The sequence below is a fragment of the Emericellopsis cladophorae genome, assembly GCF_022114955.1.
Source record: "Emericellopsis cladophorae strain MUM 19.33 chromosome Unknown NODE_104_length_33867_cov_115_834685, whole genome shotgun sequence".
Classification (NCBI taxonomy): domain Eukaryota; kingdom Fungi; phylum Ascomycota; class Sordariomycetes; order Hypocreales; family Bionectriaceae; genus Emericellopsis; species Emericellopsis cladophorae.
Window position 1 is genome coordinate 3,550 of NW_026251029.1, and position 26,146 is coordinate 29,695.

The 26,146-nt window shown below is 41.2% G+C and overlaps 2 protein-coding genes across 2 annotated transcripts; one reads left to right on the top strand and one right to left on the bottom strand.

The window, feature by feature from the left end:
• Nucleotides 1–1,842: 1,842 nt before the first annotated feature.
• Nucleotides 1,843–4,167, top strand: J7T54_005805 (uncharacterized protein; the record flags this gene model as incomplete). The annotated part of the gene is made up of 3 exons (XM_051510450.1): nt 1,843–2,993; nt 3,583–3,736; nt 3,802–4,167. 3 exons carry the CDS (start codon nt 1,843–1,845, stop codon nt 4,165–4,167), a joined length of 1,671 nt encoding a protein of 556 aa, XP_051358649.1.
• Nucleotides 4,168–4,609: 442 nt separating this feature from the next.
• J7T54_005806 (uncharacterized protein) lies at nt 4,610–6,151 on the bottom strand (the record flags this gene model as incomplete). Its single annotated transcript, XM_051510451.1, has 2 exons — nt 4,610–4,654; nt 5,120–6,151. The coding sequence occupies 2 exons, from the start codon at nt 6,149–6,151 to the stop codon at nt 4,610–4,612; spliced, it is 1,077 nt and encodes a 358-aa protein (XP_051358650.1).
• Between the last annotated feature and the right edge of the window lie 19,995 nt (nt 6,152–26,146).

A 26,146-nucleotide genomic window follows, 5' to 3' on the forward strand; every position in this document is an offset into this window, starting at 1 on the left:
ACTATGTGTTTAGGTGGTCCGGGCTGGGTCTCGTACCCAGCCGCAAGCAACTAGTAGAACCGTAACAGGCCTCTTGAATCTAGGGGCACGTTAAAAGTCGAAGAAGCCTGTTATATAGTGGTTCAACGCGACGAGGATACTTTAGTTAAGGCTTAACGGGTCGTAGATACTGCTTATAATAAGCGACATAACTTATATAAACGGCACGCCGAGGGAGCCGCTAAAAAGGCTCGTAAATAGCGTAGGGATAAGGTCACGGATATCCTCTAAGTTCACGATAAAAACGGTGTGCGTTACGTTAGAAGAGGCTAATTGTTGTTTGTCAGGCAGGTTTGCCTTGATTAGTCAGCCACACATTCGGCCCACAGCTGCCCTCAAAGGCAGCATCTTCGCGCTATCGCGTTCTTCCTTCTTTCCATAGCATCAGCATGTTCTTCAGATAGAGAACTCATCATCTTCCTTCTCTTCTGATCTGTTGTTCATCATCATCTCCATACTAATAACATCGCGATCTTCCAAAAAGTGGCCGTTGTGGTGATCTGGCCGTTAATGTGTCCAGCACCACCTTAGAGGAGGTGGGGCGCGGCACGAGTACGGGTTGGGCAGCAATGACTCCGTCTACCCGTTACCTTCAACTTGTATTCGGTTTGTGTCATACCTCCATCAGCTGACCTCCAGCTTATCCTCCTATCAGCCTGGACGCGATTTGCTCTCGCTGTCAAATTAACAGAGCGTCATTACATGCTTCAGAGGCCTCGAAATACTATCTGCGAATGTTAGGACTGATGAAAGCCTAAAGCCAGAAGACTTCGGAGCCAATTGGCAGCAATCCACAAGGGGACGGGTTGCGCGATATCCGGATGGAGGGCTATGGAACATCTCACATATGACCCCTCTCCTCGACAATGGCGCCGCGAGCTTCGGGAAGCCGCTTCTCAACCTCTAGCTGTGACCGATTGGGCTCGTCATGAAGACATCCATTCCCATTTCCCTTCCCAGGAGCCGCGATTCCCGTGGCTTGGCCACGACCACAGTTCAAGTTCTTACTACCATCGAGATGACTCTGAAAAGGTTCCTATGATGATTTCTTTCATCAACATGTACGGCCCGGACTGGGATACTGATGGAATAATCGAAAACGGTGACATTAAAACCGTACACCCAACTCTCCAGCAACTTGACACAGTAGAAGTTGCTTATCGAGTGGCCGGTTTTATCCAAGCGTGGCTCTATTTTGGATTGCTGGAAGCAGTTATCGCGGCACCCATCTCATCCACATACCTGGTTCGAGTTGGTACAGATGGAGTTGGATATCTGTATAGCAGAATGCTTCCTGTGTTACTTGTGACCTGGTTGAAGAGGCTCAGTACGATGGCTGAGGACTATGCAAAAGAGTCTCTGATAACGGCGATGCGCTGTTCGCATCGAGCAAGCTCTATCTTGTCCGAAATGATCACTCACTTGTCGAGTCACGGCGATTCTCAAACTCTCTCCAGGCTGAAAAATCTCTTGCTCTCGGTGGAGCCCGCGCTTTCGGCGCTACACGAAGCTGTCGCGACGGTTGCGAGGGTAAGTTTGCTGTCGGACACTCGCACCTTCGACCTAGGGTCCCTCCCAAGGACCTACTCGGAGAACTTGATCCGCAAGGGATGGTGTCGCTTCGTTGTAGCGAATGCGGAAAAGGCTCTTTCAACGGCCTTTATGAGGTTCGTTGACACAGCCGGCTTTCTTGGACCAGCCAGCGGCCACGAGAACTGCGTGGCAAATGCTTGCCATCGCAATAACGTGGAAACCACCAACTACACCCCGAAGCACTGGCTGGCCGAATGCCAGTGCCAGTCAATGAAGCCAGATCTCGCCGCCGTACTTGATATTTTGGACCATGGTCAAATTCCTGTGGTACGGTTGCACATGGATAGTCTGTCACTGGAAGTTAGAGCTCTCGATCCCGAGGACAACAAGGCAGACTACATCGCATTCTCTCACGTCTGGGCTGATGGACTTGGGAGCACAACAGAGGTGGGCTTGCCATCCTGCCAGGTTCAGAGGCTTCACCAACTCGCAAACACGCGCACAGGCGACGGAGCGTTCTGGATCGACGCCTTGTGCGTCCCAAAGCAGCAGGTTCAACGAGAAAAAGCCATCCGGCTCATGATCCAGACATACAAACACGCGACCGGCGTCATACTCCTTGATCATGGTCTCCGCAGCCTTTCCACGAGCAGATCGGACCTGGAGGTTGGGTGGTCAGTGGTTGCGTCTGGTTGGTTTGGCCGACTGTGGACGTACCAAGAGGGACACCTTGCGCAATGGGTTGACGTGGACCTTGGCGACGGCATGATCGACCTCTACTCCTTGGTTCAACGCCTCTACCGTCGCTACTACGATCGACCGGAGGGAAACCCATTTCCGTCCGTCTTCGTGCACGAGCTGCTAGCCATGCTCCAAAAAGCGCGGCCCCTAGATAGCCTGAACAACCAGAGGCCACGGTCTAGACGTCTGGTGGACCTGTTCAACGCGTTGACCAGACGGCAAACCAGCCGACCGACGGATCAGTTTCTCGTAATTGGGCTACTTCTTGATTTGGACATTAGTCAGGGAGCAACTCTCGAGGGAGAGGAGCGATGGAAAGATCTCTATCTTCGAATCGAAAAGATCCCCTGGACGGTGGTCTTTGACCAACGGCCCAAGATGGCGACATCTCTGTTTACCTGGGCGCCGTCGACCTGGATCAGCGCCGGTAGCGATCGATGGTTACATTACAACGACGAGGAGGCCGATATCACGGACGAGGGCCTCATCGTCACCCTCAAAATCCTGGTTCTGGACGAGACGGCGACTATCAATTTTACCCGCACCGTGCTTGAAACGGAAGAGCAACACTTCTATGAGCTAGCCTGGGAGGAAAGAGAGGTAGGCGCCAACTCTCAACTTGTTAAATTCGACACGTTGTTTGTGCGGTATCTCAAAGGCGAGGACCCGGAGGTCGTGCTGTATGATAACAGATCAGTTCTACTTGCAGCTGGTTTAGGGTTGAGAATGGAGGCGCTTGCGGATGGGACAGTACCACTACAGCACGATTTCAGCGCAGGCTGGGAGGTACGGGAGGTTGTTGACAATGGAGAACTTGAGCGGGAAAATTTACCTCGGCTCAGGGCTAGCTGGACGGAGTTGAGGTGCTGCTTTACATAACCCTGGGGAATGGGTCTCAAGGATTACATGCTGCAGCCATTGACCACATACGGAAGAAGACTGCCGGTGGTACGGCCCAAAACAATAATGCCATATCGTGGCTGATTGATCGCCTGATCTCTTGCTTGCCGCAATGGTAGCGCGAACTGTTATAATAGCGGGCAGGGTGTGAGTCGAGTTGGCTGACCTCATTCTAACAAGGTTGGTGCCATCAGCTCTAAGCTGTCAAAGTTGCCCACCTGCAGCAGCACCTTTGGGCCGCCGAACTTGCCGGAATCATCCCTCTTTCGGCTCTGATTGATTTTATCGAGATCCCCTCCAAAATCCACGTGTTCCAGCTCTTTGGAACGTGGCCCTGCTATGGAGTTGGCCTATTCCGCCATCCGGCAGCCGCCTCCTCTTGTCCGACAGCCCAGAAGCAGTCCAGCTCAGCATCGCTTCAGTGCCGGCCGAGAGCGTCGAGAATCCGCATCCCAAAATGGCCGGCTCGGACCTTTGGGTCCAGAACCTTGAGCTAGTCTACGTGAATTTCGACCCGTTGCTCGTTCGTCCCGTGTCGCCAAGCTGGCTGCCGCACCTGGTCAGCGCCTCATAACGCCAGTATTCAAGAGATACATGGCGACCAACGCTTTTGGGTGCATCCACTGGCTGGGTATAATCACCATGAGCGGGATACTATGGGCTTACTTATCTCTGGTCGCCTTTCTCGTAGTGCCTGCGACAGGCTGCGTCGTCTTCTTCCTCTACGGGCTTCACCTGCGCGAGCTGCTCGTTTCTGAGTCCCTACATGGGCATAACTTCAACCGCCTCATCCTTATAGCGGAGCACCTGGACGCTGCCCACTTGACCTTCTTCTACAGCGACAGTATGGTCCTCAGCTCGCTCAAACAGTGTCGGCACGAGCCCCAACACCCGACAGCGCCCTTGCCGACGTTCTTTCTCCGAATACTCCTGCAGCTTCTCATTCTGGGGTAGTGTGAGATCGTTCTCGGCGCCACGAGCACTAAGGATTGGAACACCTACTTCATCACTCTTTGGATTACATCTTTCTTCGTTTCGCCCGCTTGTGCGGTGTCTGCCCTGGTGGTCGCTGGACTGGATAGCATTTCAGGCAGGGATTCGGCTGGCGCATTTCCACACGTAACTGAGTTCGAGACGGACGCTGTTGATTGCCATTCTGGTGCTTAACTCGGATTAATTTGCAAGAGTGCCGCGCAATAAGGGGGAGGAAGGCGAGGAGGACTCGAACAAGGTTGCAAGAGGGGGTCACCAAATGAATCAATCCCATTAAGGGAGCAGCCCAGAAAGATCGAAATCCGAGCTGGCGACGTTGGAGGTCGATGGCCGAGGCAAAGCCATTGAAACAGGACGGTATGTTTCCAAGCCAGGAATGGCAGCGAGAGTATTGGAGGGATTATTAGAAGCCGTATATCCTCGAGGGGATCAACAGTGCAGAGAGGATCTGATCAGAAGCGAAGTTGTCTGGGAAACTAGTTGTGCCGACGGCACGATCACATGGGAAAGAGTCCAAGTATAATGGGGATTTAGTCGAGACCGCACAGCTGTTGCCTGCTGCATCTACCACTACGACGCTGTCTTCATTGCTGCCAGTTGTTTTCCCCACCACGCGATTCCAATACATTATATGAGTCCAGTTGAAAGTTCATGGAGAGCTAGAGCCAGCACCAACCACAAGTCCAACAGCGTTTAAGAATCTTTCCTGTTCCTTTTTGAATCCATCTACCGCCCTCGCCGCCCTCACCTCGGACAAGATCCAGCGCCCCTCGTCAGAAAGCGCTCTCCACTGGTCACTTGCCTTAGTCAACCCCATTCTATCCGCGTTGTCGAACTCCGCCGTCCATCTCGTCCGTCGCGGGTTATCCGGCATGAACCCGTCTATCCATTTCCACCGACTCACTTCACTCACTTGGTTCACACCTGGCAGAGTGGAGATGAATGCCAGCGCGGCGCGTCTCCCGCTGAACTGTAGTCGCACCGTTCGGACTGCCTCGACAGGTAAGTTGTTTGGCCTGCTGTTCTGCTCGTGCCAAGCCGTAAGCCAAGTGACAGCCATCATGACAAGGTAGCAGGCGAGCCAGATGAGGGAACCCCACGTCTGTTCCGTTTCGCGGCCAAGAAGAGCGGCAAGGAGGGCACCTTGTAAAATTAGTACGCCACCAAGTAGACGGACGAGGACGGCGACGATGCCCCACGGCTTGATAATGACCGGGATGTTTGTCAGGGCATGAAGTTGGGAGGAATACCCAACCAAGACATCTATCTCGCTCGCGTTCCAGTCTTGCAAGATGACATGAGCATCTGTGGCAGCGCCGTTGGCTGCTGTTAAAAGGATGTCCTTTCTGAGCGCCGATGCATTGGCGAATACAAAAGATGTGCTCTGCTGGAGAACGAGAAGAAGGGTGAGGTTGACGGCGAGGCACAAAAGCAGGATACCTCCCACCTCGAGGCCACTGCGAAAGCAAATACCCGACAGCGTGAGGAGGAGGACAAGCTCGGACAACGCCGCCGCCCGAGGCCCAGCGATCATCAAGCACGAGGCTGGCTCTTGACTCGTGGAAGGAAGCAGATAAGTAATGTTCAGGTCGGTCTTTCGGGGCACAAGCTCATCGTCAGATTTCGGGTTGAGAACCGGGGTGTTCCATGGCCGCCTCAAGACACGCTTGACAATGGCCTCATTCGCCAGCGGGAAGCTGTTGCCATGGCGCAGGCTAACAACGACGGCTCCGATACGGCTGCCAAAATCAGTCTGGAGGTCGACCCTGGAGAAATTCCAAATGCGGTTGAGGTCTTTGATGCACCCGGTAACGGGAGGGGGAACAGAGGCTTTGTTCCCGATGGCGACGATTAGGGCCGAATGGAGACGCAGGGACTCGAAGTATAAGGCGATCGGGAGGTACGACGCAAGAGTTCTGAGGGTGGCCAGCCTACCGATATCCATAGTGTCTCAAGGCCGGTTAGGTGCTTGCATGCCGACAAGAATTGCGTTGACAGAAACCCGTCGATATACGCCGGCTGGATATAATTTGATCCCACCTCGACTGAAACAAGAGAGTAGTCCGTACCAGCTCTCGTTGAAGAATTTCCAGGCAGCTAATCAGCCTCACAGTTGCATGTCCGCCAGGCATCCGTGGAATGGTGTGGAAGATTTGGATTTTGAGCATATATACCACTTTGCAGAGTCTCCTTAGGACGTTAATCGGCATATCAATCTATGCGGGGCACCTCCCAACGAAGGTCAGCCAACGTGTCAACAGCCCAGTGGGCAGTTGGCTTATCTTGCACAAGACGCTCGGGAGCAACATACCTATTTGAGACTAGTCAGGTGGCTGCAACCCCTACATTAGAGAAGAACACCCAAGTCAGAATTCAGGCCACGTTAGTCTTCCAAGGTAGTCATGGCTAGGTGCTTCACGTCAGGGCTACAGCTAGGAGCGAATTTAGTGGTCACCCCCGCAAAGTCAGAGTTGTTTAAACATGGACAAGGGGTACCTAAACGCCAATGTTGAACAAATAACTAACGGCCAACCTTGAGTCCACTACAGCCAACGGCGAGACAACTGGACCATCCGGCGACCCCCACAAACCCTCACTGGAGACCAGTCCCAGGCGCCAAAGGGTTGTGCGCTACACAAGGGTTAGAGCTGCGCCAAGGCCAAGTCGACCTGGTGCAAACAGCACGGGTTGCTCTAGCAGGAGTATAGTCAAATCGTTTCTTTATAGTAGACGATAGACAACTAGGTGAAAACAGGCTCAATCTTACAAATAGATATAGGAAACCCGGGAGGGATATTTATTTTAGACACATAAACTCCTCTTAGTATACTAGCGACCCGCTATGCGCATAACACATATCTAAGCCCCACTAATTTTTCATATTTGTTAGGGGGGGTCGGTCGGCAGGTAGGACGGGGAACACTCGGTCAGGCTAATCTAGTCTTTTACTACAGATAGGCACTCCTTAGGTAGGGCAGGCTCTATATATAAGACATAGCTCGAAGAGCTATAATAAAAGACGGTCGGGATCGCGATAAAATATAAAAGCAGGCGCGAGTTTATATAATTACTAGGTATAAGGTAGGTCCCCGCTCTTAACTATCTATAATAATACGCCCCCTTTCTAAGGGCGAGCTCTTACGAGTATTTATTAAGGACTAGTTTTATCGGGATATCGGCGGTAATAGTTAGCGACGATCTATTACGCGTTCTCTAAATACTCTACGGGTTCTTCGGTCGGATTATTATACCTAACTTACTTTATAGTATACCGTAATCGTAGGTTACCTTAGCCTCTTTATTCCTAGCGGGAATCTACTATCTCTTATACTATAAACTCTTTAGCCTTATTAACTTTAATAAGTAGCGGGGGTACGATATATTATTTAGGATAGGGGTTATTAATAACAGGTTAGAGTAAGTTAACGTAAAATATAGGGTATATTCTTATACTTATAAATAGTTCTAGTTTATAAGCGTACGGTAATATAGCTTTCTCGACCTTTAAAGGGCCGATATTCTTCTAATCTAGTTTCTTCTACGGCCGTAAGGTTCGTAGGTTTCGGGCGTCTAGCTAGACTAAATCTCTAGTACGATACGTGCGGGTAGGTCGGCGGTTCCGGTTCGCTTAGTCTTCGTAGCGGGCTTAGGCGGCGGTTAATTTAGACTATAGGTATTTATTAATCTACTTTATCTTACGAATAAAGCTTTCTACGTCCCGGGAGGCAGGAGTATTAGCGGCAGGGATATCTAGTTCGAACCCTATCCGGGGGTAGGAGCCGTAGTTAGTAAAGAATAGCGATATACTAGTAGTCTCGGATTTCTAGGAGTTAGTAGCGAATTTAGCTAACGGGAGCTAGGTAGACTAGTTATCTTATAGATAAGATATATAGGATCGTAGGTATTATTCTAGGATAATATTAAAGCGTTTAGTCTAGCCGTCTATTTATAAGTATATAGCGGTTAATAATAGGCTCTTGATCTATAGCTGTCGGTTTAAGCTCTTCTAGAACTTAGAAATAAACTAGGGGCCTCGGTCGGATATAATAGTTAATAGTAGGCCGTGTAGCTTCTAGATATAGTGTAGGTATAGACAGGCAGTCTTAGCCGAATCGTAGGTTACTTTATAGGGTATTAAGTATCTTATCTTCGTTAGACGGTTTATTACGACGAGGATTATATTATATCCCTAGCTCGGAGGTAGGTATATAATAAAGTCTATTAATATATCTCTCTAGGCGCGTTCGGGGATCGGTAGTAGCTTTAGGACTCCTTAGTAAGTATCTTAGGATAGGTTAGACCGGCGGTAGGTATAATAGTTCTTAATCTATCTTTCTACGTATACTAGTATACCTAGCTAGAAGTAACTTCTAGATAGGATATCGTAAGTACGGGCTCGTCTAGGGTATCCGGTAACGAGTGACTTATAATAATAACGGAGTAGTTTAGCCTTTAGTTCGTCGTAGTTAAGGACGTATAAGCGGTCTCGGAAATATAAGCGGTTATAGTTCTCGGTGCACTTAGATAGTATAATACGGGTATAGCGTCGCTTACTTTTACGGATCGCTTCTTAAATAGATTCTAGGATTTTATTAGCGGTATAGCTTTTATTAAAGAAATCGGATAAATCGGTAAGAAGTTCGGTTAATAAGCGAGCGGCGTAGAACCTTACCCTCGAGTCTAGGTTCTCTCTCTTTAGTACTATCTAGCTCTAGTAGAGAAGGCGTTTATCCCCCTCCTTTAGGAGATCCTCTAACCTCTTAGTTAAAGCGTCGGGCTTAGTACCTTATTTCCCGGGTCGGTAGGTAATCTAAAAATTAAATCGTAATAGGAACTTAAACTAACGGGCTTATCTTCGGTTTAGTAGCTTCGTTATAGTAAAGTACTCTAGGTTATAGTAATCGGTAATTACTTTAATTAGTAAAGAGGCTCCCTCTAACTCCGGGCGTTACTCCTCGAAGTAATAAATTATAGTTATTAGTTCTTTATCGTCGATCTCGTAATTATACTTAGTAATAATATACTTTTTCGAGAAGAAAGTAATAAGTTATAGTATCTTATTATCCCTTACCTAAGATAATACCTTAGCGGAGATATAGTTAGAGGCGTCTATCTCTAGGATAATATTCTTTTTTTAGTTAAATAAGGCTAATATCGGGGTAGTGCTAAAAGCGGTTTTTAGGCTTTCGAAAGCGTTATAGTAATTAGTAATCTAATAAAATAAGACTCTTTATTTAATTAGGCGGTTTAAGGGTATAATAATCTTCGAGTAATCTTAGATAAATCTCCGGTAGAAATTACCGAAACCTAGAAAGGCTTATATATCGGTAACGTAAGTTAGTGTCTTTTAGTCTCTTATAGTTTAGACTTTCTTAGGGTCTATTTAGATTCCCTCTCGGCCGATAATTAAGCCTAGGAATTTTATCTCGGTTATAAAGAATTTATATTTTAATATCTTAGTATATAGCCTAGCGTTCCTTAAGGCTTTTAGGACTATTCGTAGGTATTCTTTATATTCGGACCTTATTCGGCTATAGATTAAGATATTATTTAAGTAGGCGGTATAGAAAATATTAAGGTATTCTCTTAGTATATTATTAATATACCTCTAGAAGGTTATAGGGGCTTTAGTTATTCTAAATAATATAATAAGCGGCTTATATAGTCTAAATCGAGTATAGAAGGCGGTTAAGTACTCTTCCCCTACGCGTATCCGGATATTATTAAATATAAAGATAATATCGACCTTCGAGAAATATCGTATACTAGCTAAGTTATTTAAGGATTCCTTAATTAACGGTAGTAAGTATTAGTCTTAAATAGTAATATTATTTAGAGCGCGATAATTGATATAGAAGTATAATCTATTATTATTATTCTTCTTAACGAATAATATAAAGGATACTATAAAGGAGGAGCTTAGTTAAATAAATCCTTTTCGTAGGTTCTCCTCTAACCACTCCTTTAGGGTCTTTAGTTCCTCTCGAGATATCTTATATAAAGGTCTAAATAATAATATACTTCTTTTTTTTAACTAGATATAGTAATCTCTAAGTTAGTGCGGCGGTAGTTTATTAGCTTCTTTAGGCGAGAATATATTAGCGAATTTAGCGATCTCTAAGGGTAAGGTAAGTTCTTATTCAGTAGGTTTTATAATTATCTCTTCGATCTAGGCTATAGTAATAGCGAATAGCCTTATATCGCTCCTTTAGGTATATATAGATACGGCTCTTAACGATACTAGAAAGATATCCCGTTAGCTTAGTAATCCAGGGGCGGGCTTTAGATACTAGCGGATTTTTATAGGAATAGTATATATAGCTATAACTTTTAACGAAAGTCCGGGTATATTATAATATTATTAGTAATACGGGCTATTAAAGTATAATCTATAGCTTCTAAAGCTAACGAGAGGGTTATATTATTTTAACTAAGGTATCTTAAATATTATCGGGTAGTTTCTAAGTTAGGTTATATATAATATTATATTCTTTTATTTATAGTTATTTATCTATATCTAGCTACGGATATAGTATATAATCTAGCCGCTCTTTATAAGGCGGCTATCGAATACCTTAATTATAATCGGGTATATTAATCGGTATATTCTTAGGTTATAATTCTCGGCCTAGCTTCTATCGATAAAGGCCTTCCCCTTAGCTCCGCTATTAAGTATTACGGGGGTAAGTAGAGTAATATTATCGGGTAAAAGTAATTTAGTAAGTAGAATTATTAAGTTCGATCGTTAGTTATATTCCTCCTTAATTAGCACGCTATATATAGCGGCCGAGGAGATTTAAAGCGTTCTTTAAGCGGTTTTCTCGGGGATAGTAGTTATACGTTCTATTAATACCTACCGGTAACTTAGGGTAAGCTTACTTTATTTTCCGTGCGGTCTAGGGAGGGTATTAACCTCTAACTATCTAGCGCGGGAGAGTTAGGGGATCTAATAAAGGATAGGTCTTTGCTATTTAAAGTAGTAAATCGGGCTTAAGTATATCTACTATCTAGCTTCTAGTAATTTTAAATATAATAACTATCGGAGCTATAGCGGAAGTAAAGGTTATTTTCCCTCTAATTCGGGCCCTATAGTTAGCGTTAGTTACTTAAGTCTATAGGGTTATTAGCGGTTATAGCGGCGGGTACTATATAGCGTAAAAAGCTATAGTTTAGAGGGCTATATCCCTTACGCGGGGAGGTTTATCTCTAGTTTTAGTATAAAGCTAGTCTTAGGGGTTAGCTACGCTAGATTTATTATTAATATTAGCGGTATCGGTTATCTAGAGTTTATAAGTAGTTAGCGTATTAATAAAACTCCCGGCTAAGGGGCGGGTTATAAAGTAATATATCCTATAGTTCACGGGATATTCCTTAGAATAGTAATAACTTTAGATTACTATTAGCTATTTCTCTTTTTAAGGTAAGGCGTTAGAACTCTAAGAAATATATACTAAAGTCTTAGTACCTCTAGCGGAGTTAGTATAAGCGGTTCTAGGCGTTCTAGACGCGGTTAGGGTCGCTAAACGCGTTTTTAAGATAAATTAGGAGTTCGGGGTAGTCGCTAAATTATAAGATTCTAAAGATAGTACGGGGGAGTATTAAGGTATATACCTTCCCGGTAAGCCTACCGGCTATATATATTAACTAGCTCGTAATATTAAGGAATTAGTTAGCGTTAGTTATTATTTTTACGTAGATTTAGTATAAGAAATAACGGAGATCGGAGTAAGATCCTTTAAACTTATTAAGGTCGGGAAGCTTCTTAGATAGTCGGGAGGAGGTAGTAGATCCGGTAGTAAGCGGCGGAGTTATTCCTAAGTAAGGAGCTATAACCTCTTTAGCTGGGGGGGGGGGGGGTTCTTAAAGCCTCTAGAGTAATTACTTATACGGTCGGTAAGCTAGCTTATTAAGCGAGTTAGGCGGTTATAGTTACCTTAATAATCTATATATCTTTATCCTTTATTTAAGTAAGAAAGTTCTAATTAGCCGCGCTCTCCTTAATAATCTTAGTTTTAAGGGTAACTATTTCCTTATCTAATATAGCTATATAATCGGTAAGGTTTATAATCTAGGTATCTTAGGATTCTATATAAGCGTATACCTATTAATAAAAGTAAAACTATTTAAAAAGATTATTAGCTATAGTATCTACGAAAACGCGCGTATCCTAAGGTAACTCTAGAGGCGTCGGGCGGGAGGTTATCGTATTTAGCGTCCTATAGGTAAGAGCTACGTAATATTAGGGGGGGTCGGTTAATAAGTAAGATAGGGAATACTCGGTTAGGCTGATCTAGTTTATTACTACGGATAGGCACTCCTTAGGTAGGGTAGGCTCTATAAATAAGACATAGCTCGAAGAGCTATAACAAAAGACAGTCGGGATCGCGATAAAATACAAAGGCAGGCGCGAGTTTATATAACTACCAGGTGCAAGGTGGGTCCCCGCTCTTGACTAGCTGTGACACCTTAGCCTTATTTCGCGAGGCTAATGTTACGGTTCTACTAGTTGCTTGCGGCTGGGTACGAGACCTAGCCCGGACCACTTAAACACATAGTGCGAGCCTTCGAGGACGCACGGGCCTCGTAACGTATTCACGGGAAAGGGGCTAGTAATTTCCTTATTCTTTTCCCTTTCCTACCTTATCGTTAGATAGACTTAATCTAAGCTACTAAGTTATTCTAATAAGGCCTAGCCTATAATATATCTAACGATTAATCTAACGATATAGCGTATTCGCGTAGCACGAGCTATAATATCCGACGAATAAATATTTAAGTTATTACCTACGGTAACCGCGTAAGTAGCCGAGTAAGTAAATACTATACTCTAACTAATATAAGAGTAAATCGTAGAGCTCTCTTAGCTCCTCCGAAGGATAAATATAACGCCTACCTTATCGTAGGCCGCTAGGTAGGGCGCTCTTAAGTAGCCTATGCCCGCTCTACTTATTATTACCGAAGTAGCGTTAGCTAAGGCTATATAAACCGACCCTCTGCCGAACGACGCCGTACCCCCGGCTAAGATACCTTACGAGTAGAGACCTAGCGGACGCCCTACGAGGAAGCCGCTAGCGAACCCCCCGAAGTTCTCGGGTAATGCTAAGGATTACGACCTCTAGAGGGTCTAGATAAAGGATAAGCTCGAGCTAGACTAGGATTACTTTAACTTATAGCGAGAACGCTAGTACTTTATTAATAGCTACTTAGATACTAGTACGTAGCGTGTTATACGGGCCTATTATAAAATAAGGGAATAAGTTAACTAGGACCCTTACTCTTTCTTAACTTACCTCGATCGGTATTACGCGGACCCGAACTAGAGCGTATATATTACGGAGACCCTACGTAACCTTAAGTAAAATAAGATATAATCTTTCGTAACTTTCTTACCTAAGTTTAAACGAACCTTAGCGGAAGCTAGCGGCGGCGCTTAGTCTAATAGCGCGCGCCTTGCTTTCTTATCGGGTGCGATATACTAGCGACTCTATATCGCCCTCGTTCCTATAGATCTCCTTAATAACTATAGTAAATAGGTTTCCCGGGTATAGGGAGTGGTATAAAAGCTAGAAAGCTCCGATAAGAGCGCGAGGATATAGTTCCCTCGTAAAAGAGCTATACTAAAGATAAATAACGCCTTTATTATTAAGGATAGTAATAGAGACGTATATATAAGCGGCTTTAACTATCTATCGTAGTGAGGTAGCCGCGCCCCCGCGGGCTAACCACGGAAGCCCGTTATATACTAGTCCTACGGCTAAGAGGGCTATATTAAGTTATAATACCTATCTCTAAGAGTCGCCGAGCTCTTATAGGTAGCTCGTAGCGACGACGAGGACGAGGAAGAGCTAGATACCTCGGCGGGAAAAGACTAGCCCTAAAGTAAAGTTAGGTATCGGGGCTTACGAGAGCCGAGATTACTTATTAAAAGAGGTTTAAGAGTCTATTAAGTAGTTTATTATTAAATATATAAGTACGAATAAATAGCGTACTTATTACGAATACCCTAATAGACTCTAGCTATAACTATTATATAGTCGTGAGCGAAGACCTTATAACGAGACTTAGCCTCTTATTAATAGAAGAGTATTTCCGCCCCTTAAGGGGGTACTCGAGGGAGATAAAATAAAGAAGAAATAGCGGGGTCGTAGTATTAATAGTAGAAATCTATAGCTTTAAAGAGGAGGTCTTCGCTTATATAGTGCCTAGTCTTAGCTAAGACTTATTCCTAGGTAACCCGTAGATAGCGCGTAATAAGACTAGTTATAACGTAAGGAAGGAGTAGCTCTAGCACGGCTATATAGGGCCAGCGGTTTATCTCGTAAGGGAATAAGAGCCCCGAGGTATATAAGCTATAAGAGTAGCGAGACTTATCTTAGGTAGCGTATTCGCTACGGAATACTAGCGAGAGCGCCGGCGAGAACTAAAGGACCCGGCTATCGGTACGATCTCCTTAAAAGATATAGAAGATACCCTCGCACCGAAGCTATAAGTAGACCCTAAGGACTTCGTGCCGGTAGATATCTTACGGGACTTTCTGAAGCTATTTTCTCTAGACTATACTATAAAGCTACCGCCGTATTATCTAAGAGTAAACCACGAAGTATACTTAGTACGAGATAATAGCGGGAACGAAGCGGTATTATTATAAGGCCCCTTATATAAGATATCGAGGGAAGAGCTCCTAGTATTACGGAAAGTACTAAGGGACTTACTTAATAAAAGGTTCGTGCGAGCTAGTAACTCCCCCGCCTCGGCTCTAGTATTTTTCGTAAAGAAGCTAAGTAACGGGATATAATTCTATTATAATTACCGAGCGCTAAACGCGATTATAAAAAAGGACCGATACCCTCTCTTATTAATCTCGGAAATACTTCGTAGCTTAGCCGTAGCGAAGTAGTTTATTAAGTTCGATATAGTAGCCGCTTTTTATAAGATTAGGATAGCCCCGGGCTACGAAGAAAAAACCGCGTTTAGAACGAGGTACGGGCTATTCGAATAGACTATTTACTTATTCGGGCTAAGTAACGCCCCCGTTATATTCTAATAGCGGATTAATAGCGTCCTCCGAGAGTTCCTAGGGGACTTTATAACCGCCTATATCGATAATATCTTAATCTACTCGAATAGGTTAAGGAGCGACTACCTTACGAAAGTACGGCGAGTACTTAGGGCGCTCGACGCCGCCGGCCTATTACTAGATCCGAAGAAGTACGTATTCGCTATAAAAAAAGTAAACTACCTTAGTTACGTAGTCGAGGCTAAGGAAGGGGTATCTTATAACCCGGAGAAACTATAAGCTATATACGAATAAGATACTCCTACGATAGTAAAAGAAATATAGAGCTTTCTAGGCTTCGTGAACTATTACCGCGGCTTTATAGATTACTTCTTTAACGCGGTACTCCCGTTAATAGCCTTTATAAAGAAGAGAATCCCTTTTATATAATCGAAGGAAGAAAATATAGCGTTCTCGGAGCTAAAGCATAGGCTATATAAGGCACCCGTATTATAATATTTCGACCCTAAACGGGAAATATAGTTAGAGACTAACTCGTCTAAGTAGGTAACGGGAGCTACCCTAATATAGCTCGACTTATAAGGGAGCCGCCGCGTAGTCGTATATACCTTAAAAAAGCTCTCGCCCGTAGAATATAACTATAAGATTTATAATAAAGAGCTCCTAGCTATTATACACGGCTTAAGAGCTTAGAGAGCAGAGCTACGAAGCTATGAGTCCTTTATAATACTCACGGACTATAAGAACTTAATATACTTCCTTATTAAGCGATAGCTTAATAAGAGATAGGTACGTTAGGCGATAGAACTATAAGAGTATAACTTCTAGCTACGCTACCGCCCGGGGTACGAAGCCGCTACGCTTAATATACTAAGCCGCCGCGAATAAGATATCCCCGCGGGCGAAGATAACCCCCGTATACTCGGCTGCTTCTGAGAAATATTTCCTTAGGACCCCCTATAGAATAGCCCGCTCCTCCGGACGCTAGGAAGTAACGAGGATATAGACCCCTCGCCGCTCTTAATAAAAGCAGATATCTTCTTAGTAAATAAGACTTTAGCGAACCTTTAGGACAAGACTATTTAGTAAGATAAGGCTTATTAAGTAATATATTAAGCGGTATCGTAGCGAGAACGTTATTTCCCCGCTTAACTATCTCTTAAGGTTTAGATCGCGGAGTATAGAATAAACGCCTCCTAATAGCTACTATTTAAGGATAAAATCTAGGTTCCCGGGGGTATAGCTAGAGTAAGCGTAGAAAAAATAAATAAGCTACGCGGTTACTTAGTATAAAAGATCTACGAAGCCTTATTAGTTAGTTACCCGGGGCGAGATATTACTTACGAGGCGGTAGCTAGGAAGTTCTTTTAGCCTAATATAACGAAGCTAATATATAGGCTCGTCGTAGCGTATAATACCTATAGCCGGAATTATATATAGCGAGAGGCGAAGTAAGGTTTATTAAAGCCCCTTCCTATCCCGGAACGGCTATATAACGACCTTATAATAGACTTTATCACGAGCTTACTAGAGTCGGGCTCGGATAAGGTATAATACCTCTAGGTAATAACCGATAGGCTTACGAAGTTAGTTACGCTTAAAGCGATAAATAGTATAATAGCCGAGGCTTATATATAACGGTTCCTTATATATCACTACCGATACCACGGAATACCTATATCTATAGTTAGCGATAGGGGGACGAACTAGACTAGTAGATTCTAGAAAAGCTTCTACTAACTTATAAAGGTAATATAGCGTTTAAGCACTATATACTACCCTTAGTCGGATAGGATTTCCGAGAGGAATAATTAAGAGATCTAAGTATACCTCCGCTATTATATCGACTAGGCCTAATCGAACTAGTTAGATTAGCTACCCGTAGCGATACTAGCGCTAAATAGTAAGAAGAATATAGCTATAATAGTTAGCCCTTTCTTCTACGAATATAGCTAGGAGCCCTCGGCGATTTAAGTTCCGGATAATAAAGCGAATAAGCTATAAAGTTCCCCCGAACGCGTTATAAGAGATTTTATCTCTTAGCTAGGTAAGATTATAGATTTTATATAAATAGCTATCGCGGCCGCTTAATAAAGGGCGGAGGAAGTAGCTAACTTATATAGAAGACCTATAAAGTACTTCGAGGTCGGCGATAAGGTATAGTTAAAGATAGCGAATTACTATACCGGTAGGCTAAATAAGAAGCTAGACGCCCTTTACTATAAGTATAAAGTAATAAAGATTATTAGTCCTTTAGTAATAGAACTAAGCGTCCCCTTTATAATCTACCCGCGGTTCTATATTAATTAATTACGGCGAGTAGGCCTAGAGCTAGTAGCCGGATAATAAATAAATAATACTTAACCTCTTATAATTATAATTAACGAATAATAGGAGTAGCTAGTTAAATATATCCTTTATATATAAAGTAAGCGATAAGGCCGCGGGCTATAAAAAGAATACTTAATAAAGTAAAAAGGCTATTCTAAGCTAACCTAAGAGCTATTATTAAGCCTTAAGGATATAGCCGCGCTCGATAAGTTCGAAGAAATTTATAGATCTATAGAATTTCACGATAAGCTAGAGGAGAGCGCTACGAGATCGCCCTAATTATATAAGCTCTCTTTACCGAATATAGCCGACTTTATTAGATTTTTACTCGATTTATAAGTAAGGGGGGAGGAATTTTATTTAAGGCCTTATAGTCGTAGCCGATCTATAAAGCTACCGCCGAGGGACCGCACGCTAAAATTTTTCTAATAAATAATACGCACGGGAGCGTCCGGCGGCGGCTAGGAGTCGCTAGTTTCTTACCTAGCGGTAAGGAGGGGAGGTCGCCTTATCTATTATTAGTAACGGCCTCGCGGGCGCCTCGTACCTAAGGACTAGGGTAATATACCTCAAGGGAGCGCTTCTTACTAAGGCGGCGCGTGGCGGCGGCGGTACTTTTCTTACTAGTAGCTACTACGTGCGTTAGCTATAGGTCGTTGCTTTAATATCGAAGCCCTTATTACGGGCGGAGGGGGTGGCGGCGATAGAGATCTAATTAATCTCTGACGTTAGTGTTACGACCCGACATGCGACCGCATGCGCCTCTCACGTGCCCCCCACTTTTTCCTCCTATCACGCGTCATTCACGCACTAAGTATAGCAGTCGACTATAGCCGCTAGGCGACTACGGTCGACTATACTATAGAGGCGCTCGTAGACGATAGTCGACTACGGTCGACTATATAATATTCACTTAGTATATAAGAAGCCCAGCTTTATTATAATCAGTCTCTACTAGCTCCTTAGCTATTAATATAATTATCTACGTAAGACCTACTATCTCGTATATAGACTATAACCCGACCGCTTAAGTTAACGATATCCTAGTATACTTAGTTTAAACCCGACTTCTATTCTATCTACCCGGTAGCTAGTCTAGACCCGAATATTATATATTAATAGCTCTTATTTAGTATACTATTATATTAAGTACTTAAGTAATACGATACTATAGCTAGCGAATCCTCTAAGACTAAGGGCAAGCACGCCGAACCTATCTAACCCCCGCTAGAGGAAGATATCGGTATAAACTCGGATAAGTCCGAGGATAAGGTAGATATCCTCCGAGGCTAAATCTAGGAACTTAGTGGATAATTATAATAAGTCGCCGATATATAGACTCGCGATAAAGAGTAATACGATAAGGCGTATCGTAACTTTAACGAAAAAATAGCCTTATAATAAGAATAGAATATATAGTTAAGAAACGAAATAAATAGCGTGAGTAATAATACTATTCGCTAAGTTACTAGTAAGGACCAAGGAGAGAGTATAAAGCCACGCTAACTAGGACTATTCGATAGTACGACTAAGGACCTTTAAGGGTTCCTAACTTAGGCTAGAGCCTATTAATAATACTTTCCCTCTATCTTATAGATAAAAGAGGATAAAATACGCTATATAGCGGGATACCTATCGGGAGCCGCCTTAGCTTAGTTCGAGCCCACGCTTCGGGACTTTATAACTTACGTTTATTAATACCGAAAATAAGATATAAAGGATATCTTCGCGTACTACTATAACTTTAAACAGGTATTAAAGGCGACCTTCGGGACTATTAATAAAGAACGCCTAGCCGAGAACTAGCTAGAAGCGTTAAAGTAAAAAGGATCAGCTTCGGACTATAGCGCTCTATTCATCTAAATAGTATCTAGAACTACGAAGAATAAGGGAGATAAAATAATAGCCTATTATAGGGGCCTTAAGGACGAGGTTAAGGACGAACTCTATAGAGAGGACCGACCTACCGCCCTCGCTACGTATATTATAATAGTAATTAAGATCGATAACCGATAATTCGAAAGACGATAATAGAAAAGGGGATAGTACTTTACTAGCTCCTCGAACCGCGATTATAGTAATAAAAATAAAATCTATCCTAATATAGGAAGACCTTAGTTCTACTTAAGCACGGCTTACGGAGGAACTCACGCGGGACCTATAGACTTAGACGCTATATAACGAAAACTCGTAATAATCGAGAAAAAGAACCTTACTTACTATAGTTATAGTAAAAAAAGATACTTTACGCGCGAATACCGTTCCCTAAAAAAGGAACGAAAGTAGGACTAGAAGCTAGTACCTAAAGGTAAGGCGAAGTAACTAAATATAACTAGGGCTGGATACGAAGCTACGATAAATAAGCGATACGATATTATTAAGGATAAAGAATAGGAGTATAAGGACGACCTCTCCGCTATCTAACGAAAGCTAACTAGAACGCTAACTTATAAGGAACTTTATTAGATAGCCTACTACGACGACGGCTATTAGACTTACTAAGATAGAAAGGAAAATTCAGGATAGTTCCCTAAGATACTATATTAATCTCGCGTTTTAGCTATAATATATAAAGTTATTACGGGATAAATAAGACACCCGGACGTTATAGACGAATCGCCGGATAAGCTAGACGAGCTTATTAGCGACGCTAAGGAATAATAAATAAGGTAGCTCGTTGAATAATAGCGACGAACTTAAGAATCAGACGAAGAATCGTTAGACACCGACTCTATAAATAGCGAAAAAGAAATCTTATAGGAAAAAAGGATACTCGAAGCGAACCTCCTATATAGAAGAGCTACGCTATAAGACTGGCTCTTCGCCGCTAACGATCGGTACGATCCTCTGCCTCGAGGAGAGGACCTCTAGATAGTTATCTACGTATAGACGATACTTAGAGAAAATAGCCCGGAATAGGATCGGAAGATATTATTAAGAGATAACCTAAGGATAAACCCTAACGCGGAAAAATATTATAAATTATTATAGATCTTATATATATATTACTTCTATAAGGTCTATACGACCGAAAAAAAAAAGTATTAAGTCTACCCGATAAAGGGATTAGATATCCGCGCTATCGATAACCCTTACGAGAAAAATAAAGCCGAATTTTACGAATACGTGCACACGGAACCTAGTATAGGATACGTGGTACTAAGGCAATCGGCTAAATACCCCGAAGTATATGCACGAAACTAGAAAATATAGAGCAAATGCCTATCGATAGACTATCCTAAGTATATTAAGGAAAAAGTATTCGATTAGTATCGAACTAGAGAGTAAAAAGAAATAGAAAAACTCTAATAACACGAGGACGTAATAAAGGCATTACTCGGTCTTAAGCTCACTAAAAAAGAAGCTATCGTAATAAAAATAAGGCGCTAGAGGGAGGGAAACCTTATAAAAGAATTCCTAGTATAAAGGGAGTACGCACTAAAGTACGGTTACGTATATAAAGGATGCGATAAATACCCCGAAGGTATATAACTACCGTACGATCCGGTCGAAAAATTAAACCGAAACTATATCTTTAAAAGCAAAATAAACCGCGAACGATATAGAAGAGCCAAGGAAATACTACGCCTACGCTATAGAATAAGGGCAAGGGAATACTAAGTTCTAAATAGAAAGGTATATATATAATATATAGCGTATAGATACTACGAAGGATATATACTAGACTACGGAGTTTATTACTACAGGTGTATATATTACTTATATAAAAAAGAGGAGGGGAACTCCTCTATACCATTAGAGTTATATAATAACTATAACTCTAAGGATAATAATATCGACGTAGAATACTACCCGTTAAAAAACTACTAACGTCGCCTATAAAAAGGGCATAAGACGACGAAGGAAACCTAAAGACCCTTTACTCTATAGAGATAGATAGAAGGTAGAAAACGGTTTTAGAAGTCTAGATTAGCGGATATTAATTACGAGTACTATTAGATAGTGGATCGATAGGAAACTATATCTTACTAGTAGTGGTTAACCGACACACGCTACTATAGAATTATAAGAAAGTAATATATAAGCTTTATAATACCGAAGGAGGAAGTTTCGATTATAATAATAGGACTATCGACCGTAAGACCGATTATCTTAGGGCCTCGATATAAGGATATTATAAGATAATTATCTTCGATATTATAGACTTATATAATTACGATATAATACTAGGTTACCTATAGTTATAGAGAAGTAATCCGGTAGTTAATTAGCGTAATAGCTAGTTAGCGTAGATAGACACGATAACGCGATAATCACTATTTAACTAGAATAAAGCGAATATTCACGACGACTTAGCCTCTAAAGAAACCTTATAAAAGGATATAAGCGAGCCGAAGTAGGTAAAGACTATAGTATTAACTAAGAAGGCTTTATAACCGGGTATACGATATAAATAAGGAAAACAAATTATCGCTAATATTATATAGAAGATATTCGAAGTAAATCAAGCCCTCTAGAAAGAAAGAAAAATAAAGCCTATTATAGAAGAAAAATAACTAAAAAATATACTATAGGAGTATAGGAAATATTACTTATTATTTAAGGAAACCCTAGAAATAGGACTATTATTATATAGCCGATAGGATTATAAAATCTATCTTAAAACCAGTACTTCGACTAAGCACTAAAGACTCTATAACCTTAACGGAGAATAACTTAAAATATTACGAGAATATATCGACGAGATACTCGAAAAAGGCTATATTTAACTATCTACTTCGGAAGTAAGATACCCTATTATATTTATACTAAAAAAAAACAATAAGCTACGATTAGTCGTAGACTACTAATAGCTTAATAATATTATAATTAAAGACCGGATACCCCTACCGCTTATTAACGAGCTTAAGGATAGACTTTACGGTAAGAACTAGTTTACCGCTCTTAACCTAAAAGGAGCCTATAACCTAATCTATATAAAGAAGGGAGACGAATAGAAAACTACTTTCTATATAAAACTCGGTCTATTCGAGTATTTAGTAATATCATTCGGCCTTACTAATACTCTAGCTACCTTCTAGCGAATAATAAATAATATACTTAGGGAGAACTTAGATATCTTTATTATAATATACTTAGACGATATCCTAATCTTCTTAGATACCCTTAAAGAATATAAGGAATATATCTATTAGGTACTAAAAACACTGTAGAACATAAATCTCCTAGTAGACCTAGAAAAGAGCGCGTTTTATATATAAGAAACTATCTTCTTAGGACATATTATTTAACTAAACGAAATCCTAATAGAATAAATAAAGATTAGTATAGTTAAGGACTAGCCTAAACTAAGAAATAATCTTAAGGAAGTATAAGTATTCGTAGGTTTTGCGAATTACTATAGGCGTTTTATATATAACTTTATAACAATTATAGTATTACTAACGAAACTCACGAAGAAAGAAACACTATTCGAATAAGGAAATAAGTAAAGGTAAGCGTTCGAGGAACTACGAGATACTATCTTATTAAATACTATCCTCGTAACCTTTAACCTAGAAAAACCACTCGAATTAGAGACCGATATATTAGACTACGCTATAGGAGTATAGATTAGCTAACGCGATAAAGATAACAATCTAAGACTAATCGCTTTCTTCTCGAAGAAACTCTATAACATAGAACTAAACTACCCTATATATAATAAAGAATTCTTAGCTATTATATCCGCTATAAAAGAATTTAAGCACTATATACTAGGAACCAAGTTTACGACTAGAGTCTATACTAACTACTAAAATATTATATACTTCGCTATTATATAAGAACTTAATAAACGATAAATCCGTTATATAGAATTCCTAGTAAACTACGATATTAAGATTATCTATCGGAAAGGATTAAAAAATAGTAAAGTAAACGCGCTTAGTCGCCGACTAGATTACGATACTAAAGTACTAAAAGCTAAGGGCTAGATACTTTAGAAGAATAAGGAAAGAAACTATATATAAATATCGCTTAACCTCCTTATATATAGAGTTAAAGTAGATACTATATACTACGATAAAATACTAGATTAGGTATCTAAGTATATAAAGGAAATACCCTACGATTATATAATAGAAATAGGAAAAGGACCTACTAAGAACGGACTACTTTAGATACTACCGCCGTTACGCGATAAAATCTTAACGGATATCCACGCGCACCTTACGATAGGATACTAAGGAGTTAGAAAGACTCTTAAACGAATTTAATAAACGTACGACTAGTAAGGAATTAAAATAGATATCGTACGTATCGTCGGGTAATACGAAAATTACGCACGTAATAAGGCTACTCGATATAAACTATACGGAGAACTAAAGCCACTACCTATACCTTTAAGACTATAGGAATTAATAGCCTTCGACTATATCACGAAGCTACCTAAATTAATTAAACTAGGATCTAGCGTCGAATATAATAGTATATTCGTTATCACGGACCGAATAAGTAAATTCGGATATTTCCTACTATATTAAGAAATAATAGACGTAGAAATACTCACATATACTATACTTAAATATATCGTGGCTAACCATAGCTTTCCAGAAGAAATTATTTCGGATAAAGGAACGATATTTACCTCTAAATTCTGGCAAGCCCTAATAGCTTAATTAGGCACTAAGTATAAGCTTAGTATAGCTTAATACCCTTAGATAGATAGGTAAATAGAAAAATTAAACTAAACGTTAGAATAATACCTACGGTACTATATTAACTACGAATAAAATAATTAAGTCTCGAAGTTACTACTCGCCTAACTCGCTTATAATAGTATACCTACGGAATCAACCTAAATCTCACTATTCTACGCGAACTATAGATATAAACCCTAGTTCGGCAGTAAAATACTAAGGGATACGCCCCTAGCTAAAAAGGTAATACTTAAAATAGATTAACTACGCTCTTTATATAAATATATAAAAAAATAAATCGAATTTATATATATACGAATATCGAAATACTATAATAAGAAAAGATCGAAGGGACCGATCTTTCGAAGGGGAGATATAGTCTACCTATTATATAAAAATTTTATAATAACTCGACCTTTACTAAAGCTCGATTATAAAAAACTTAGATTATTTAAAATCAACGAAGTTATCTTAGATACTAACTATAAACTTTTACTACCCTTAAGTATAAGGATATACCTAGTTTTTTATATCTTATTTCTTAAAAAAGCACTATAAAATATAAAAACTAAGTATAAACTAGAAGTCCTTAAGGAACTCTACGAACTAGAACGAATTATCGATAAATAAGTAATTAACGGAGAAGTTAAGTACCTTATTAAATAGAAAGGCTATATAAGTAACGAGAATATATAAGAGCTACCTAAATATTTAAAGAACTACCGCTACCTATTACGATAGTATTATTAAAAGAAATATATCGGGTATTACGGACTAATTAATAATCCTAAAGGCCCCTAATTCCTAAGCACGCCTAACTACCTACTACTCCTTAATAATAGCTTCCTCTTAAGAACGAACCTTATTTTCTTTATTAAGTTCACGTATACTATAGGATACTAGCTCTAAAGTATGATTATAAAGTAATTCTCGCTAGCGACGGAGGCGCTAGACGCGCCCTAGAGCTTCCTAAAGCTCCCTCTCGGATTTTTCTAAATCCGCTTCTACTTGTTTTTATTTAGATACCGTACGCGTTACTAAAATATAAGGTTAGTATACCTAACGCACGATAGACACACGGTACCTATAATACGACGCTACGCTAGTATTATTATAAGTTTTCTTTATTTTAGTATACGAAGTATAATAGCGAGAATCACTACTTATACGATAAACGCGCTTCGCGCGATAATAATAAGTATAAGGTATCTCGCTCTTAGAACTATTAAGATAGACGGCCTTAATTAGGATAGCGCGACACAAGTCGTTAGCTTTCTTATAAGTAAGTAAACGTTTCTATATACGGTTAGGTATAATAAAGGGAAGAAGTTAGCGAATATAACTTATATAAGGGTAACTAACGGGTTTTAATTAATTCTAGGATAGAATCTCGGAAAGGGAGATATTATATTACGACCCGATATACGACCGCATACGCCTCTCACGTACCCCTTACTTTTTCCTCCTATCACGCGTTATTCACGCACTAAGTATAGTAGTCGACTATAGCCGCTAGGCGACTACGGTTGACTATACTATAGAGGCGCTCGTAGACGATAGTTAACTACGGTCGACTATATAATATTCACTTAGTATATAAGAAGCCTAGCTTTATTATAATCAGTCTCTACTAGCTCCTTAGCTATAAATATAATTATCTACGTAAGACCTACTATCTCGTATATAGACTATAACCCGACCGCTTAAGTTAACGATATCCTAGTATACTTAGTTCAAACCCGACTTCTATTCTATCTACCCGGTAGCTAGTCTAGACCCGAACGTCATAGTTAGCGAGGCTCTTAGAGTGGCTATAGGCGGTACGTAAAGACTACGCGCGTACTAGATTAAACTCACGGGGGCCGGGGGCCTGATTGATTATATTACGCTATATATAGAGTTAGTAGGCACTTCGTGAGGGTATCGCGGGGATACTATAGGCTATTAAAGG